This window comes from Camelus ferus, chromosome 10 (genome assembly GCF_009834535.1).
Source record: "Camelus ferus isolate YT-003-E chromosome 10, BCGSAC_Cfer_1.0, whole genome shotgun sequence".
Classification (NCBI taxonomy): Eukaryota; Metazoa; Chordata; class Mammalia; order Artiodactyla; family Camelidae; genus Camelus; species Camelus ferus.
Window position 1 is genome coordinate 3,711,207 of NC_045705.1, and position 17,230 is coordinate 3,728,436.

The following is a 17,230-nucleotide window of genomic DNA, read 5'->3' on the forward strand; positions in this document are numbered from 1 at the left end:
TTCTCATTCTTGAAATTCAGTCTTTAACTCTGAAGATTAAAAGTAAAGAGGTTTGTAGTAGGGACTTGTTTGAGATAATGCATGTAAAATGTATACAAATTAAAAAATGAAATACATTTACTGGGTTTAACTATTAGTATATGGGAAATTTTATTTACATTATTTGTATTATTAAACTTAACCGACTTACTCTTTGAGAAGTTAAATCATATCTACTTTCAGAATGAATTATATCATGAACCATAGTCTATGTGATATATATGTATATATATGTAAATATATAAAACAATATATTAAAATAAAACAAATATTGTTAGAGACCGCTAATTTTCAAACTGGTCGGCAAGATATTAGTGGGTGAAGATACCTTATTGGTTGTAACCAGCATTGTTTTGTTTTTTTAATTGAGATATAATTGAAATATAACATTGTATTAGTTTTAGGTGTACAAAGTAATGTATATATTGCAAAATGATTACCACACTAAGTTTAGTTAACTTGCAAGCAACTTTCAAATTCCTCAAAGAATAAAAAATAAAACTACCACATAATCCAGCAATTCTCCTTCTGAGTCTTCATAGGAAGGAAGTGAAATCACTGTCTCAAACAGATCCCACACCTCCATGTTCACTGGAGCATCATTTACAATAGCCAAGACGTGCAAACAACCAGCATCCATCCGTTTTGTAAAGAATGAAAGCTCCTGGCATTCCCTGTAATGGAACGTCCATTGTTTTATAACCACTAGAGGGCAGTATAAGACATTAGTTTAAAAAAAAAAAAATCTCAGACAATTCTGCTTAAAACAAATTGACCTGGTTGTACATAGACACAAAGTTACACGTAAAAACACTGTTGGACTGTTAATTTAACTCCATGTGAAGGACTACCACGTAGTATACACTGAGTTAGGGATATACCGATGAATAAACTTGTCCCATAATTTAGTAAGAAGACAGTGGTGATAACACAAGGCACCTAGTTACCCACGTCGGCTTGGCTTGCGCCTGCCTTTCCAGCCCCATACCCCGCCACTCCCCGCCTTGCAACCTGAGCTGCAGTCGTGCTGAGCTGCTTGTAATTGCCTTGCTCTTCCTGGAATATTGGTTGTGCTTCTCTGCCTGGTGAACTCTCACCTACATCTCAAGCACCAATATTGTGACTTTGTCAGACAAAGTTAAATGCGTGTGCTTTCTCCAGTCCACTCCTTTGGAAGCAAGTTTAGTCCCCTTACAGTTGATTACCTGTGTCTCTTTTCCCTAGGAAACGGAGCTACCGGAATGGCAAAGGATGTCTTGTTCATTTTTGCTTAAGAGCTGTGGTAGTGCCTTTCACGTAGACAGTGCTTAAAATGCATATTTAATAAGTGGGCAGATAAAAGTGCTATGAACAGATGCTGTAATGAGATAACTTCCTACACAATCTCCATTAATCCTTCCTACCCTCTCCTGTACATGCCGCTAAAAAGCAACTAACCAATATCCATAGCAAACCAAAGACAGGTGGTATTGACTTGCTGGTGCTGAGGGGGAGTTAGGCTCTGCCAAACAAGAAAAGGAAAGGGAAAAGAATTTTGGAGGATAATTTAGGCTTCCCTAATATTTTCCCCGTGATGCCTCAGGGGATGGTATTCTGAGACTAAACAATCTTTGTTCTTCTGTCCTTTTCTTACGTTAGCCATGTAGGCAAAGTGGTTTTGTTTGCCGTTTGGATAGCAGTTGACAACCCTGACAGCTTTGGCATTAAGAAGACAGGGTTCCTGGGTCATCCCATCGAGGTCTACAAAAGCTAAAGGAATCAAAGTCATGTTTCAACTTGCCCCAGGTACTTCACATGGAAAATTAAACAATTCTCCATCCAAGTGTATGGATTTGTTTATAAAAGTTTTTGTTATATGTTCACCTTAGTTATATTTGCAAAAAGATTAAAAAACAATACTTGTAGCATGCTTTAAATCTTATAGATCTGCCCAGACTCTCAAACATTTAGAAAACGCTGCTCTGAAAAGAGACCTGGCTGTTCATATGAAGGGTTAAGTGATCTCTAAAATCAAATCGACTTTGGTTTGATTCCTGGATATGTCTTTTTCTAGCTTGGTGACCTGGGGCACGTTACTCAACCTCACTTCACCTCAGTTCTCTCATCTGAAGTATGGACACAACAATACTTACCTTGCTGGGTTGTTGGGAGGATTTGAGGAGGTGCTGCATATAAAGAGCTTTGCATAAGATTTAACATAGTGCAAGCTTTCAAAAAATGTGTTTTTAAAAATGTCGTTTGTATTTTTTTGGAGGGAGGATTTATTTATTTATTTATTTTTACAGGAGGTACGGGGGATCGAACCCAGGACCTTGTGCATGCTAAGCATGCGCTCCACCACTGAGCTCTACCCTCCCCACCTCAAAAAATGTTAGCTATTATTATAAGATAAAGATCTTTACTGCAAGAGCACATCATTTTTTTCTTGACATGCAGACTTTTTCTTTCAAATAACCAGTACTTAATGGATTTTCTCCCCCACTACGGCAGTAAGAACGATTATTTTTGTCAATTTGGTAAGACATATGCCATAAGCAAATGAAGGCTCGTGACCATGAGAACCTTGGGGAAGGGGAAGCCCCCACGGTGGGATGCTGCAGCCCGGGGTGGCTGGGGGTGGGGGGACGGGCATCCGTGAGCCTCAAAAAGTCTCTCACAGTGTTTCCCGACCAGCGTTCTCACCTTTGCTTGCAGGTGCAGTGAGGAATCTGGCCTTGTTATGAAGCTCCTTGAGGCAAGAGTGAGATTTCTCTTCGTCAGCATCACTGATGTTGGCCTTGGAATATGGCTTTCGAACAGATAGTCTGCATTAGTAATTCCTTTTAGTAATGTAGGAACGTTACTCTATATAATCTATATAAAAATGGCATATGTACGTATATGCTTAAGACATTTTAAAACAAACTATTGAATATATGTTTAATGTTTTATACAATCATATTGACATTGGTTCTGAACCAAAAATTGGGATGTATGATACAACAAAATATTTTAAACATTTATTTAAGAGTTTAAAAAATGTTAACTTTTTATTTTGAAATAATTTTAGACTTACAGAACAGAGTTCCCATATACATACCCATGACTCAGCTTTCCCTAACGTTAACATCCTGAGTAACCATGGCAGAGTTATCAACACTTAGAAACAAACATTTGTACAACACTATTGACGGCAGATTTTATTAGGATTTCACCAGTTTTCTTTCCACTAATGTTCTTACTCTGTTTCAGGGTCCAACCCAAGATATCATGTTCCATTTTGCTCTGCGTGTTGGTCTCTCCCTATCTGTGTCAGTTCATCTGTTTTTCTTTTCTTTTCCTTTCATGATCTTGACACTTCTTCTAGAAAGTACCGTTGTAAAGCATTTTGCGGACTGTTCTCAGTTGTCCAGGTTTGTGTGATATTTCTCTCCTGATTGTGTGCATGGATTTTTGGGAAGGATACCACAGAAGAGACGTGCCCTTCCCAGTGCATTATATTAATGGGTACAACACGGCATCGGTATGTTCCCTCACTGGTAATTTTAACCTTGAACGGTTGGTTCAGGTGATACCGGCCCCAGGTCTCTTTACTACAGTAAAGATCACATTTTCCCCTTTGTAATTAAGTACTTTGAGTGAGGTGCTTGGAGACTATGTAAATATCCTGTTTCTCCTGAAACTTTGCAGCTGATTTTAGCATTCACTGGTGGATCTTGCTTGTAACAATTTTCTAATGCTGAATTTTCACTTCATTTTATTTTGCAGTACAAACGAACTTTATGGTTTGCAACGTGAAGTGGGAGGGCAGGGGCTGGGACAGCCCTGGCTCCTACGGCCGCTCCACAGACCTGAGGTCAAAGGAGATGGTGTGAGCACCCTGGGAGGACCCTGAGGAACCTTGGGTCTGTCCTGCTCCTTGGAGCCCTGTGTCCCAGTGCTTGAGACTAGACTGGGCACAATGTCATTTTATAAATGATATCCTAATGCACAAACTTGTGTCTTGATGGCTTAAAAAACTGTCCAAAATATTTACTGGTAGTGGCATGCAACTTTCTATTTTTTTTAAATATGAGCTCTAAATTTCCTGTTGCCTTCCTAAATCCTACTCTTCTACACACCAAATAAGTACAAAATGCTTCCTCTTTCAATCATTCAATTTTTTCCCACTAATTTTCTAATTAGTTATTAGTAAGTATTTAATATGACCTTGGGTGGGTTTGACTTCTCTGGATTATGGTAACAGAATAATGGTTCACCAAAGATGTTCACTTTTGTATCCTCATAATTCATGTCTATGTTATACAAAAATGGTGTATTAGTTTCCTCTTGCTGCTATAACAAATTACCACAAACTTAGTGGCTTAAAATAATACAAATTTATTACCTTATAAAGATCAGAAATCTGAAATGGGTTTCTGTGGGCGAAGATCAAGGTGTTGATAGGACCTTGTTACTTCAATAAGCTCTAGGGGAGAATTTCTTTCCTTGCCTTTTCCCACTTTTTCCCACCTGTGATCCTTGGCTGATGGTCCTCTCCTCCACCTTCAAAACTAGCAGTTTAGCATAATATTCAAATCTCCCTCTGACTTTGACTGTGACTCCCCCGCCTTCTTCTTTTACTTATATGGACCCTTTGATTGCACTGAATCCATCAAGATAATTCCAGATAACATTCCATCTCAAGATCCTTAACTTAGTTGTATCTGCAAAGTTCCTTTTGCCCCGTAAGATAATGTCTTCCAAGTCCTGAGGAGGAAGATGTGGACATCTTGGGGTCCATGATTCTGCTTACCACTTCTATTGTATCTAACTTTTAACTTTATCATAAAACTGCTAATAGTATTCAATTATTATCTTTTTAAATTTCCTCTTGATTTAACTCATTCCAGTTAGGTTTTTGTCCCAATACTCTGCTGAACCACTTTTGTCGAAGCCACCAGTGACCTCCAGGTAGCCAAATCCAGTGGGAGTTTTGCAGTCTTAATCTAACCTAAACTTTTTATCAGCTTTGACATGGTTGATCCATCCTTTATCTTGAGACAATTCCTTGGCTCGGCTCCTCAGACCTCTTCTCTACCTACATTCTCTCTCCAGGTGATTTCATCCAATTTCACGGCTGTAAATATCACCTAGATACTGACAATCCCTAAATTCTAGGTTTTTAACTTGTGTATTTAACTGCTCATTCAGTATAAACCATTTGGAGAGATAACAGGCATTTTAAGCCTAAAGACTGATTTTCAAACCAAACCTGCTTCTCCCCCTGTGTTCTCCACCTCAGTAAATGGTTCCGTCATTCAGAGCTACTCAGGCCAAAAACCATTATGATCATTCTTGATTCCTCCTTTTTTTCCCATACTTCACACCCAATCCATCGTAAGTTTTTAAAAAATAAAGAACTTTTGCAATAAGCTAAGTGAGAGAAGTTTATGGCTTGGATGAGGTTAACAATGGCGGCAGTAATAAGTGGTCAGATAAAGAACATATTTTGAAATACTTATTTTTTTCTTTAATCGGTCCCCCTCCTTAAACACCTACCGCCTCCTTCTCTCCCCTAAATATATTCTCCAGACACCAGGGTGATCTTTTAAAAGGATCACGTCCCTTCTTACTCTAATCCCCACAAAGGAGTCACTCACATAACTCTAGACTGGCATCCAGAGTCCCTTGTACATGATCCTGCTCGTGGCGCCTGTTACCCCCCTTCCCTGAAGCCTTGCCTTGCTCACTGCTCACCAGTCGTGCTAGCATTTCTGCTCCGTAACCATGGTAAGAAGGCTCCCGTCCAAGGTCCTCTGCACTAGTTCCCTCTGTGTAGAATTCCCTTCTCCCACTGCCACCGAGGTTTGTTCTCTCACTTCACTTAGACGTTTGCTCAGTTGTCACCTTCTTAGAGACCCACTCCACCTCTCTAACTGTAATAGTCCCCCTGTCACTCTCTGTCCCTTCACCACGCTCTGGTTTTCACTCAGCACACCTTATAGCTATCTGATGTTATATTCTTATGTTTTAAAAATCTGTAATCCTCACTGAAATTTAAGTTCCATAATGTCTTCGATTGTGTGCCTAACACACAGAGCAGTACCTAGCACAAAGTCGGGGCTTGATACACTGAACAGCTGAATATTGTTTTCTTGCTTTGCTATTTTGATCTGCAATCATGTCTCCTGTTTTAATTCCTAAGGGCACAGAAACGAATGACAATCTCTACCTTCTAGGAGCTCCTGATCTAGAAGAAGAGACATATATACACACAAATAATTACGGTTTAGAGTATGCAGGTCATAATTTATACAGAGGAAGTATTAGAGAGGATTATTAGGAGAAATGGGAGAAAATTCAATCTAAGCAGAGTTTAAAAGAGTGAGTTAAAGTTCATCAAGCAGATGTTAGTGGGGTGAAAGAGGAGGCGTTCCAGGCTAAGGGGATAGTGTACGAGCAGGCAGAGGGGCGTGAAATAGCAGGGTGGGTACGGGGGGCTACACAGTGTGGTGAGAGAGGTGGCAGAGATGATGTGGGTAAGCAGGGGGCCTCAGAATATGAAGAGGCTCGTGCTTCATGCTAAGGGGTGTAAATTTTCTTTAGTAGCTGGAAGGGAAGCTCTCAAAACTTTTAAGATGGGGTTGATACGACTTTCACTCTGGCCATTTGACCCACACTTTAGAAATGCTACTATTCTAGCAGTCTTATTGGTACCAGAGGTAAGAAATCCATCCTGAAATAGTCCAAGTGAGGGGTGGTGATCTCGAGCATAAAGAGAAATAGTTGATGGAAAATGAAAGGATATATAAAACTACCAGAATTCTGTGACAAGTTGTTTTTTAATGATCATTCAACTTTTGGTTTTGTTTCTCTATTTGAAAAAACAACCTTCAAATATCGATCTTTTTTTTCCCAGTAGACATTCTTATTGGGAAAGGAACATAACTAATCAGGCAATTCAAGAAAACCAGCTGGGATTGCGGTTTATTTTTTGTATTTACCATTTACCTTGTGAGCGCTGGTAATGAAGTCAGTTCTTTGAGGCCAGCCACCCCCGGATAAAGTGGTAACGCTGATTTCTGAACATGCAGAATTGAGAACAAGACCCCTTGGTAACATCCCCAAAGTGCAGGGATCCTTCAGAGTCTTAAACAAGAAGCATTACTATTTATGAGGGATATTATCAGTCATAAAGTTTCTACACCACTGTACAAAAATTTAGTAGAATTTATTAGGAACTTCAGAAAAACAAGCTTCACAACTAGCTAATACATAATATGAATAACAAAATATCTTGTTTTATTTTTAAATATAATGAATTTATTTCCAGTAGCATTCTCATGAAAAACAGTGAAGTATTTCCATTTGTTAAAAATGTACTTATCAATAAAATATATAATAAAGTGTAATTGGTAGCATAAATGTAAACTGGTCAATTTATCTCCATTGCCCATGTTATGATTTATTTCTATTTTATGGTTATAGTGTTTTAATAATTAACAAATGCAGAAATATATAATATATTTACAGGACATTCTCAAAAATAATTCTTCCATGTAACAGCAACTGTTACACGTCTTTAGTATTTTCGCTGTGATCTGGATCCGACATCAGGAGATAGACTGGTCCTTGGCTGGCTGTTCTGTAACAGAATTTCAGAATATTCTTTTACTGTAGTATTCATAGACTTTAACATGAAATCTGTAAGGTGGATCTCCTTAGCAATTGCAGATTTTAATAAGACTAAACTCATAATTCATTTTCTCAGATTCTACATATACATCAATCTCAACATAATGAATACCAGCTTTATGTAAGGCATGATACTAATTATAATTCATAATTGTTGCTCTTTGCTATTGGTAAGATGTGTATAGAGTTGCCTTTTTAAAATCAAAATCTGCTATGTAAAAGGTCAAGATTTAAACATGTTATTTTTCATAGGAGGCATTTGGAGCCCACAGTGCTACCCGAGGAGTGCTTTAACATGTCGGGCTAAAGATGTTGCTTGGAAAGGTAAATGTTAAAAAAGCATTAAATTTGTTTTGCTTTAAAGAGGGAACAAAATATTCCAAACTGAGAATTCTGCTTGTAATATTTCCTAGTTTTTACACTGAAAAATCACGGCAGGTGTGTTGAGAATGCCCTGCAGTAACCCCAGCATCCTGTCTTGTTTGCATTTTGTCTCTATTAAAATGCAAGCAACCTGAGGAAAGTGTTTTCCTCTTTCTAGTTCCAGCCCTAGCAGAGTGCCTGGCACATGGTAAGAACTCAGGCAGTATCTAGTCAATGTATAAAAAGAGACAAATATGGTAACTTTTACAAAAAGGAAAATCATGCTGCTATGGTTGCCCAAAGGAAGGAATTCTAAATTTTGGATAGAACAAAGCTTGGGCTGGAGAAGTCTTTCTAGAGGGGATGACACTGAAGTCAAGTCTTAAGAACAGTAGGAGAGGCGTTGAGAGAGCACGGCTGTGAGGCAGTGGGAGCAGCGTGGGCCCAGGAAGCACGCAAGCTGTTCCAGAGAGGCCCGCGTGTTACTCAGCAGTGTGTGAATTATGAGCTGGGAAGCAACTGGAGATAAGGGTGAAAAGGTCTTGAATTCTCTGGAGTTTTAATTTTATCTTTTAGTTGATGGGTAGCTACTAAGGTTGGGTTTTAAGAGAGTGATTTGTTCATATTTGTGTTTTAGAAAGATGACTCTGGTGGTGATGGTGGGAAAGATGCTGTGGAGAGAGCAAACAGGGAGGCTGTGGAAAAGGTCCAGATGAGACATGGTGTCGTCTTCAACCTGATTCTGTCAGTAGGCATGGAGAGGAGTGAGTGGACTTGAGATGCACTTTATTAATGGCAGGATTTATTGACACGGGGTATGGGAGAAAGAGAAGCCTAGGATGAGATACATATTTCTCTCTGTGTCATTAATTGAAATAAGAACTATAAAAGGTAGAACAGATTTTGGGGTGAAGACAGGAGAGTGTAAACCCTGGCTCACCACTGGACAGTTCTGAGACTTGAGAAAATTACCTTATGTCCCCGACTTAGAAGATTAAACAAGAGAGTATGTTGTGAGACCATTTGGCACGGTACTTTTCAATGGTAGGAACCCAGTAAGTGTGGGCTTCCTTCAAATTATACACCAACAACGTTTGGTTGCCACAGAGTACTAACTGATTAAATAGTAACACTTAGTAAAGGGCTTTGGAAGAACTCTAGAAATAGTGATATTTTTATGGCATATAAAATCTTCAGGATATTTTTTTAAAAGTTTCGGATTCAAATAAAACATTGCATTTTATTGCAGTCTGAAAATGGCAGATAATTTATATATTCAAAGATCATGTATAAAAAAATCACAAAAACTCAACAAATACTTTCAAGAATTTAGTATGTGCTAGCTTCCATGAAGTAGTCAGACAAGTGAAAAACAGCCTCTCAGAATATAGTTCCAAGAAGACTATTCCTGTAGAACTAACAGAAGTGCACATGGAGTACATGTGTAAAACCAGAGGCACTACAGCGATCAATTCAGAGGAGGGTCAGAGCATCTCATGTTGGACTGGTCGTGGGTGGCTTCATGGGTGAACTAATACCAAGTTAGATGGGTTGGATTTTAAGAGTAGACCAAAAATATAGTGCCGTTTGGAACCGGGCATGGACATAAGCAAAGCATGTGAACGCACGGAGGCAGAACAGAGTGTTGCAAACTTGATTCCAGCCTAATACATTAAACATGTTTGGCTGGAATGGAAGATGGATAGTGCAAGTGGAAAGGCAGGTGAGACTACCAATTGTTGTGTAGAATAATTCCTGTGTTTTAGAAGGGAAGTCATACTTTGCATGTAAGTTTCATTTAAGTAATTTCTGGAATGTTACATTTTCTGAGACAGTTTAATTAGTAAGAGGATCATAATGGTGGCAATAATAATAATAATGTAACTTAACATGTATTTAGCATATACTATGTTACAGGCTTTGTTCTAAGTACTTTAGTTGGGTAATTATCTCACAGAATCCTCACAGGTGCTCTACGGGGGTACGTAGTATTATTATTAAAATGATTTTGAGTGTTTAATGAAGGGAGTGGGTTGAATACTTCTCCTCTGACATCTCAGATCAGCACTTGCTCTAAGTGACAGCGGCTGACTGCCTGTGCTGTGAAAGGTACTGAGAAGGCGCTCCTGCTCAAAATTATTCCTCTCACTCAAGTGTCAAAGTGTCTGAAATCCCATTATTAGAAATTCATTATTATTCTTTCCAGATATTGGTTTCAAGTGATTTGAATGGTTTTAGATCTTTTAAACTGATTTTTAAAAATGATAAAATGTCTTAAAATTCATGCTAAACACCTTAGCAAGAACGAATATGTCAGTTTACTTGTCTGACTGAGATGAGAAACTCAAATTAACACCATCAAGCACTGTGGGGGGTAAAAAAAAAAACCCAAAGCAATAGAACTGGGTTAATACTCAAACAACAACAAAACCACATATGTGCGGGGCTGGGAGGTGGTGGATCAATATATAAATAAACTTCACTCAGGCTGTGAATTTTCCAGAGAGGTATGTAATTTCTGGGAATTAAATATGAATTCTCAAATCTTAAACTAATAGCATTTGAGGTTTCAGAATTCGGGTGCCTGGTAGATATTGTATAATTAATATTGCTAAGCTAAGAAATTCAGTTTCTGAATTAACTACATTATAATTGTAAATTGTATAACATAATTTAAAATGAAATTCTTATAAATTTATATGGGTATGAAAACATTGGGACTGAAACGTAAAATAAAAACATTGATAAAAAGTTTACCTACGACATTTCCCAAACAACCAATACTCCTGAATAGATATTTCTTCCATTGTCTGGAGAGATGAAATCATTTTTAGAAAAATCTCTATTGACTAGAACTAGGCTATACCACAACTAGTCCTGGTAAATACAATACAGTTTTAATGGTCTCTTGTGTCATACATACAGAAAGTGTATGAATATGGTTATATATTACTTTTCTAGAATCTGTCTTTAAATATGTTTCCTTATTTGAAATGCAACAAAGATCCAGGAACAGACTTTGAAAGCTTTTAGAAGACCGAAATATATCTAAAGCCCCATGCACTTCATCCCCAGGCATGGTACTAAGCACCTATTTACTTTTGCTTTAACATAACTCTAAAAGCCTGGACATTTGTTTTCTGGACTCAAAATAAATGACAAGCAATTAAATAGAAGACTTGAAGACAAGACACAAGTAGAAGTAAGCCCAGGGAAACAAACAGGCTACAAAAATAAAAACTTTGAAATTCCGCAACCACCATAAATGTTACCCTGAATCTAATCAGGGGAAAATAATCAGATAATTGCAGATTATGGGATATTCAGCAAGATGACTGGTCTGGACTCTCCAAAAGTGTCAATGTGTATGAAAGATTGAAAAAGAGCAGACTTTTCTAGGTTAAAGACATAACAACCAAACTGCAATATATAATCCTGGGCTGGATCCTGGATCAGAGAAATAGAATAGCCACGGAAGACACTTTTTTTTCAGACACCTAGAGAACCCTGAGTATGGAGTGCGTATCAGATAACATCATATCAATATTAAATTTCTTGGGTACAACAATGGCATTGTGGTTATGGAGGAGAACGTTCTTAGGACAAGATGTATGCTGAGGTGTTTAGAGGGGAAGTTTCATCATGTCTGTAACTCACTTTAAACAGTTGGTTAAAGTGTATGTTTGTGTGAGAGTGAATCTCAGGTCCTGTCCTGTCCTAGTCAATGTATTCTATTCCGTTCTTCTATAAACTCATCATCCATCCACCCATCCATCCATCAGATAAACCAAGCATGGCAAGATGTCAACAACTGGTGAATTCAAGCGAAAGTAAAATAACAGAAAATAAAAACAGCAGAAAAAAAGGGCAAACAAGAAGAAAATGTTCAAATCCCCATGTGGAATATGGCAAATTCAGCAATTTTGATGGAGGAGGGGGACAGAGTAATTCTGATGCCAGCTGTTCAAACAGGCAGTTAATAATTTTGTGAATTTAAACCACTTCCCCAGAAAATAAATGGAAGATTTCTGACCTGTGTTAGTGATGTTAAAATAAGGAAGAGTAACATGTCTGAAGATAAAGAGACTGAAGAAAGCTAATTGTTGCCAACTGTCAAAAAGAATGAAAAAGATATATGATAAAAATGGTTGCAAGCCTACAGTCCCTAGTCCACACCATTAACACTTCAGGCTACTGGTTAGACACTGTAGCAACGTAACACAGTGCACCAGGGTGCACAGCAGAGTGATGTGCTGGGTAGGTAACTTCCCCTCCCTGCTGAGCAGCATTTACCATTCATGCTCCGTTTGTCGTCTGTGGTTAGTGAATGGTTTTCAAGCTGACTTGGTGTATAGAGGAGTGATCTGTTATCTAGGTCTCATCTCACTTGCCTGAAGTAAGAATCATAAATGTCATAAATGACAAAAATTTGTCACAAAGTTCAGACCCAGAAAAATTAAGTCCGTAAAAATTACTTAAATTGCTGAATTGGTGGAGATGGAAAATTGAGCAAAAAACCGAACTAGCATGTAAAAAGTAACCATGAAAAAGTATCTCAGGTATCAAAGTGACTACTGCCAAGAGTTCTGTCTAAAAATCATAGCATTAAAGATGCCACACCAAAAAGGTCACTTCTAAGAACCATGTGCCCAGAGATAAACGATAAACTTCATAAGGGCAAGGTCAGCCTCTTTCTTACTCATTAGTATTCAGTACTGCACCCAGAGCCTAGCAAAACTCTGAAACATGGGTAAGACGTGCATAACTTTATTTATGTAAAGCAAATAATAAAAAATGAAGTGTACTTGCATAATCTTACTTTCGTCGTGAGTTCAGAACTGAGGGCGCATGACCAAAAACAACTGAGCAAGTATCCAGTTCGTTCTAGATAACATTTCTTTGTTGAACACTCAAGTTGAGGATTGTGAGAATACAGGTGACATCTTAAAATTTTTGTTTTTTGTTTTGGGGGAAGTAATTGGGTTTATTTATTTATTTAAATGGAGGTACTGGGTAATTGAGTTCATCTATCTATCTATCTATCTATCTATCTATCTATCTATCTATCTATCTATCTACTTACTTATTTAAATGGAGGTACAAGGGTTTGAACCCAGAATCTCGTGCATGCTAAGAACACACTCTACCCTGAGCCATGCCCTCCCTCCCCAGGCAGCTTCTTAACTTGAGGATGCCCTTTTCATAGACCTGAACGTCTCCTAATCACCTCAGGCCAGATGTGATTTCCTAAGACTGTGTCCCATGCAGTCTTGTCTCATCTTATATTGCAGTTATTTGTTTACACTGTCCATTTATGTCTTTCTCCTTGATGGACTGAACATTCCTGAATACAATGACTGTTCTTCATTTATATGAATATCTTTACCAGAATCCAGTGTCAAGGCAAAACATAAAAAAAAAAAAATTCAAACCAGTAACGTCTAGTTTTGAATTCTGAAGATATGGAAGGGATATGAGCAAGGATGGGATCGTTGTCAGTGTAAACTTCTCAACCATCCTCTAATTAGGCCACGTATCTAAACTTACTTGAAAAGCAGTGCAGTGATGCCTGTTTCTAGCCCCATGACTGATGAAATACTCTGGATGCAAAAATCTTTATGATCTTTTTAAAATGAGAGGATATTTGCTTGAGTCTAATAAAACATCTTACAATTGAAAGTTTATTGGGGAGGAAAACTTCCTAAAAGCCAATCTCAAGAAAAATTAGTATCAATTCAGGATTCTTACCTATAAAATCATGAAGTTTCCTAAAACAAAGAAAAAAAAGGTTCTGAATATACTTACCAAGAGTGGTATTATTTGTAAAGTACTTTTGATGGATGGATTTTTGCAAATGGTTTCTTGTACATCTGAAATAATTATACCATGATACAAAAAATAACTTAGTCATGTATACTGAAGGAGAAGAGTGACTGAAGAATCAAGTATTAAATTCTGTTGTGTCAAATGTTCAAAACTGAGTAAGGGACTTTTTTCTTATTGTCCCCGGAAAGTCTTTATACTTACATTAGGTGAGGAAACAAAGTTAATTTGGTTAAAAAATTACATAAAACTTATACTGCTAAAAGGCATTCCTGGTACTTTGACTATTCTGTAACAATCTCTTTATTTAAATGCTGGGTTATCTTTTCTTTTGAATTTTTCTTTCTTTTTTTTTAAACCAAAAAATGAATTTCATTCTCAAGCATCTCAGGAAAGAGGAGGAAATTTTATGTAACCAGTGAGACACAAAAAAATTTAGTGATCTGGTCAACTCTTGCCTTTTCAATATTTTGGCTTCTGTTCATATCCTAGCAAGGATCTGGGCAAAAGAAAAAAATTTAGACATAATTTTTACATGAAGGATTTAAGATATGTGGAATTATCAAATGGAAAAAAAGAACCCTCCAAAAAACTGATGAAAAATAACTTTCTTTTTTTACATGAAGCATTTAAGATATGTGGTAGCATCTAATGGAAAAACGAACCCTTCAAAAAAACTGACTTGAAGTTTTTACTCTTTATCTGCATGATTTTACATCTTAAGACTTATAACTTTGGTTCTGTATTGCTTTTGTGGTTATAGCACCCTGCCTTTTATTAATATATTATTTTAAAATCTTAATTTTTGAATTAACATAGAGTATACAAAACATTTGTGCACATTTTAATTAGTAAAAATGAAGCTAATGTCTGTGTAACCACACAGCTACACAGCTAACGCCATGTAACCACCGAGATTAAGAAATGTGAACATGACCACCACTTTCGAGGTACCCTGGAGCTCCTACCTCGACGCTGCCCTGTGCATTCTAAGTGGTTACACACACACATTAGCTGTGTAGTTTACATAAATGGCACTGTACTGTTTTTATTCTCTGGTGATTTGCCTTATTTTGCTCAAAATTATATACTATTTGGATTCACCCATGATGATATGTGTAGCTGTAGTTTGCTCATTTTCCTGGCTGAATTGTATTCCAGCACATGGATATACCACATTTAGATGTTTTCAAGTTTTGGCTTTTATAACAAAGATGGTCTCTATAGATTTATACGTGTCCCCTGATACACATGTGCAGGGTTTTCTCCAGGGTATGCAGCTAGAGGAAAAACTGCTGGGTTATCATGTATGTCCATGCTTACTTTATTTATTAGGTGGTGGCAAAACATTTCCTACAAGGTTGCCACAGTTTACACTCCCACTCGCATTATTTGGCAGCTTTAATTGCTGCGCGTCTTTGCCAACACTTAGCATTGCCAGGCTCTTAAACTTACGTGTTTGTCGTGAGTGTGTGACTGTATTTCATTGTTTCATTTCGTGTTACTAATCATGCTGAGTATCTATCAATGTTTATTGTTATTTGCATTTCCTTTGTTGTGAAGTTCCTGTACACGTCTCCCCTGCCCTGTTTTTCTAAGTTGCCTTTTTTCTTATTGATTTATATATTTTGAACAAGAATCATCTATTCTATGTATTATAAATATTTTCTCTCATTTTGTGGTCTTTTCATCCTCAGCGATGTTTTTATGTGAAGAAGAGTTTGTAATTTTAATATAGTCAAATTTATTAATTTTCTCTTCCAAGGATTATGTTCCATGTGCTCTGCTTAAGAAATCCTTCTTTACCCTGAGGTTAGAAAATATTTTCTTATATTATCTCCTAAAAGCTTCACAGCTTCACATTTTTTTCACATTTACTTTTTAATCACCTTGGAAGTGATTTTTTATGTATGTGTTTGGTAGGAGTTCAGTTTAATTTCTTTCTATTTGGTATGCAATTATTCCACGATGAAGTGAGAGGCAGCCATCTCAAAACGACCCCAGAAGTTCTTCAGTGCCAGCTGGGGCCCAAGAACAGGTTCTCCCCCATGTGAGAGGGGCTGAACCTAAATCTAGTTAGTAGCTCCTTCTCCCAGCGAAAAAGGCTGCAGCTTCTCACACTGGGATTCCAGTCACATGCTTGTTAGACTGGTTTATATTGTCCCACAGCTCTTAGATCCTCTGTGCTGGTATTTCCCCCAGTCTTGTTGTTTTCTCTCTTGCTGCTTCAGCTTGGAAGTTTTCTCCTACTTATCTTCAAATTCCTCGATTTCCTCAGCTCTGCTGAGTCTACTGACAAGCTCATTGAAAACATTTTTCATTTCTGTTACAGTGTTTTTACTTCTCACGTTTCTATTTGACTCTTTCTTATGGTTTCCATCTCTTTGCTGAAATGCTTTATCTGTTCATGCAAATACTCTCTTTCCCATGTTGTCCACCTTTTCCACTATAACCTTTAACATATTTAACATAGTCGCAGTTATTTAAAACTACCTAAGTCTCTTCAATAAGTGGTGCCAGGAAAACTGGACAGCTACATGTAAAAAGAATGAAATTAGAACATTCTCTAACACCACATGCAAAAACAAACTCAAAATGGATTAAAGACCTAATGTAAGATCAGATACTGTAAAACCCCTGAGGAAAACACAGGCAGAGCACTCTGACATAAATTGCAGCAATATCTTTTTGGCTCTGTCTCCTAGAGTAATGGAAATAAAAGCAAAAGTAAACAAATGGGATCTAATTAAACTTAAAAGCTTTTGCACAGCAAAGGAAACCATAAACAAAACAAAGACAATCTACAGAATGCGAGAAAATGTTTGCAAGCAACGCAACCGACAAAGGGCTTAATTTCGAAAATATACATATAGCTCATACAGCTCAACATCAAAAAAACACATAACCCAATCAAAAAATGGGCTTATTTTAATAGCTATTTCTCCAACGAAGACATACAGGTAGCCAACAGGCACGTGAAAAGATGCTCAACATGGCAAATTATTAGAGAAATGCAAATCAAAACTACAGTGAGTTATCACCTCACACTGATCAGAATGGCCATCATCAAAAAACCTACAAACAATAAATGCTGAGGAGGTGTGGAGAAAAGGGAACCCTCCTACACTGCTGGTGGGAGTGTAAACTGGTGCAGCCACTACGGAGAACAGTATAGAGGTTCCTTAAAAAACTAAAAATAGACTTACCATGTGATCCAGCAATCCCATTCCTGGGCATATATATATCCAGAAAAGAAAAAAAAAACTCGAATTCAAAAAGATACATGCACCCCAATGTTCATATCAGCACTATTTACAATAGCCAAGACATAAAAGCAACCTAAGTGTCC

The 17,230-nt window shown here is 37.4% G+C and overlaps 1 protein-coding gene and 1 long non-coding RNA gene across 8 annotated transcripts in view; both read right to left on the reverse strand.

The window, feature by feature from the left end:
- Window positions 1-347: 347 nt before the first annotated feature.
- On the reverse strand, window positions 348-5,875 carry LOC116666300. Its single transcript, XR_004323063.1, has 3 exons — window positions 5,661-5,875; window positions 2,722-2,827; window positions 348-713 (listed from the first exon to the last, which is right to left on the reverse strand). It is a non-coding gene; the product is annotated as an uncharacterized LOC116666300 (long non-coding RNA).
- Window positions 5,876-6,420: 545 nt separating this feature from the next.
- CEP126 (centrosomal protein 126) overlaps window positions 6,421-17,230 on the reverse strand; it is a 62,934-nt gene continuing 52,124 nt past the window's right edge. For 3 of the 7 annotated variants that reach the window (XM_032488252.1, XM_014560465.2, XM_032488258.1), the window contains 2 exons: window positions 13,864-13,928; window positions 6,421-7,645 (listed from right to left, as the gene is read on the reverse strand). In XM_032488252.1, the coding sequence (XP_032344143.1) occupies window positions 7,583-7,645; window positions 13,864-13,928 (128 nt within the window). In that variant the 3' untranslated portion in view covers window positions 6,421-7,582. Of the gene's footprint in view, window positions 7,646-12,091; window positions 12,169-13,806; window positions 13,827-13,863; window positions 13,929-17,230 lie in introns of all 7 variants that reach the window. The other 4 variants (XM_032488253.1, XM_032488254.1, XM_032488257.1 and 1 more) reach the window with 4 other exon arrangements.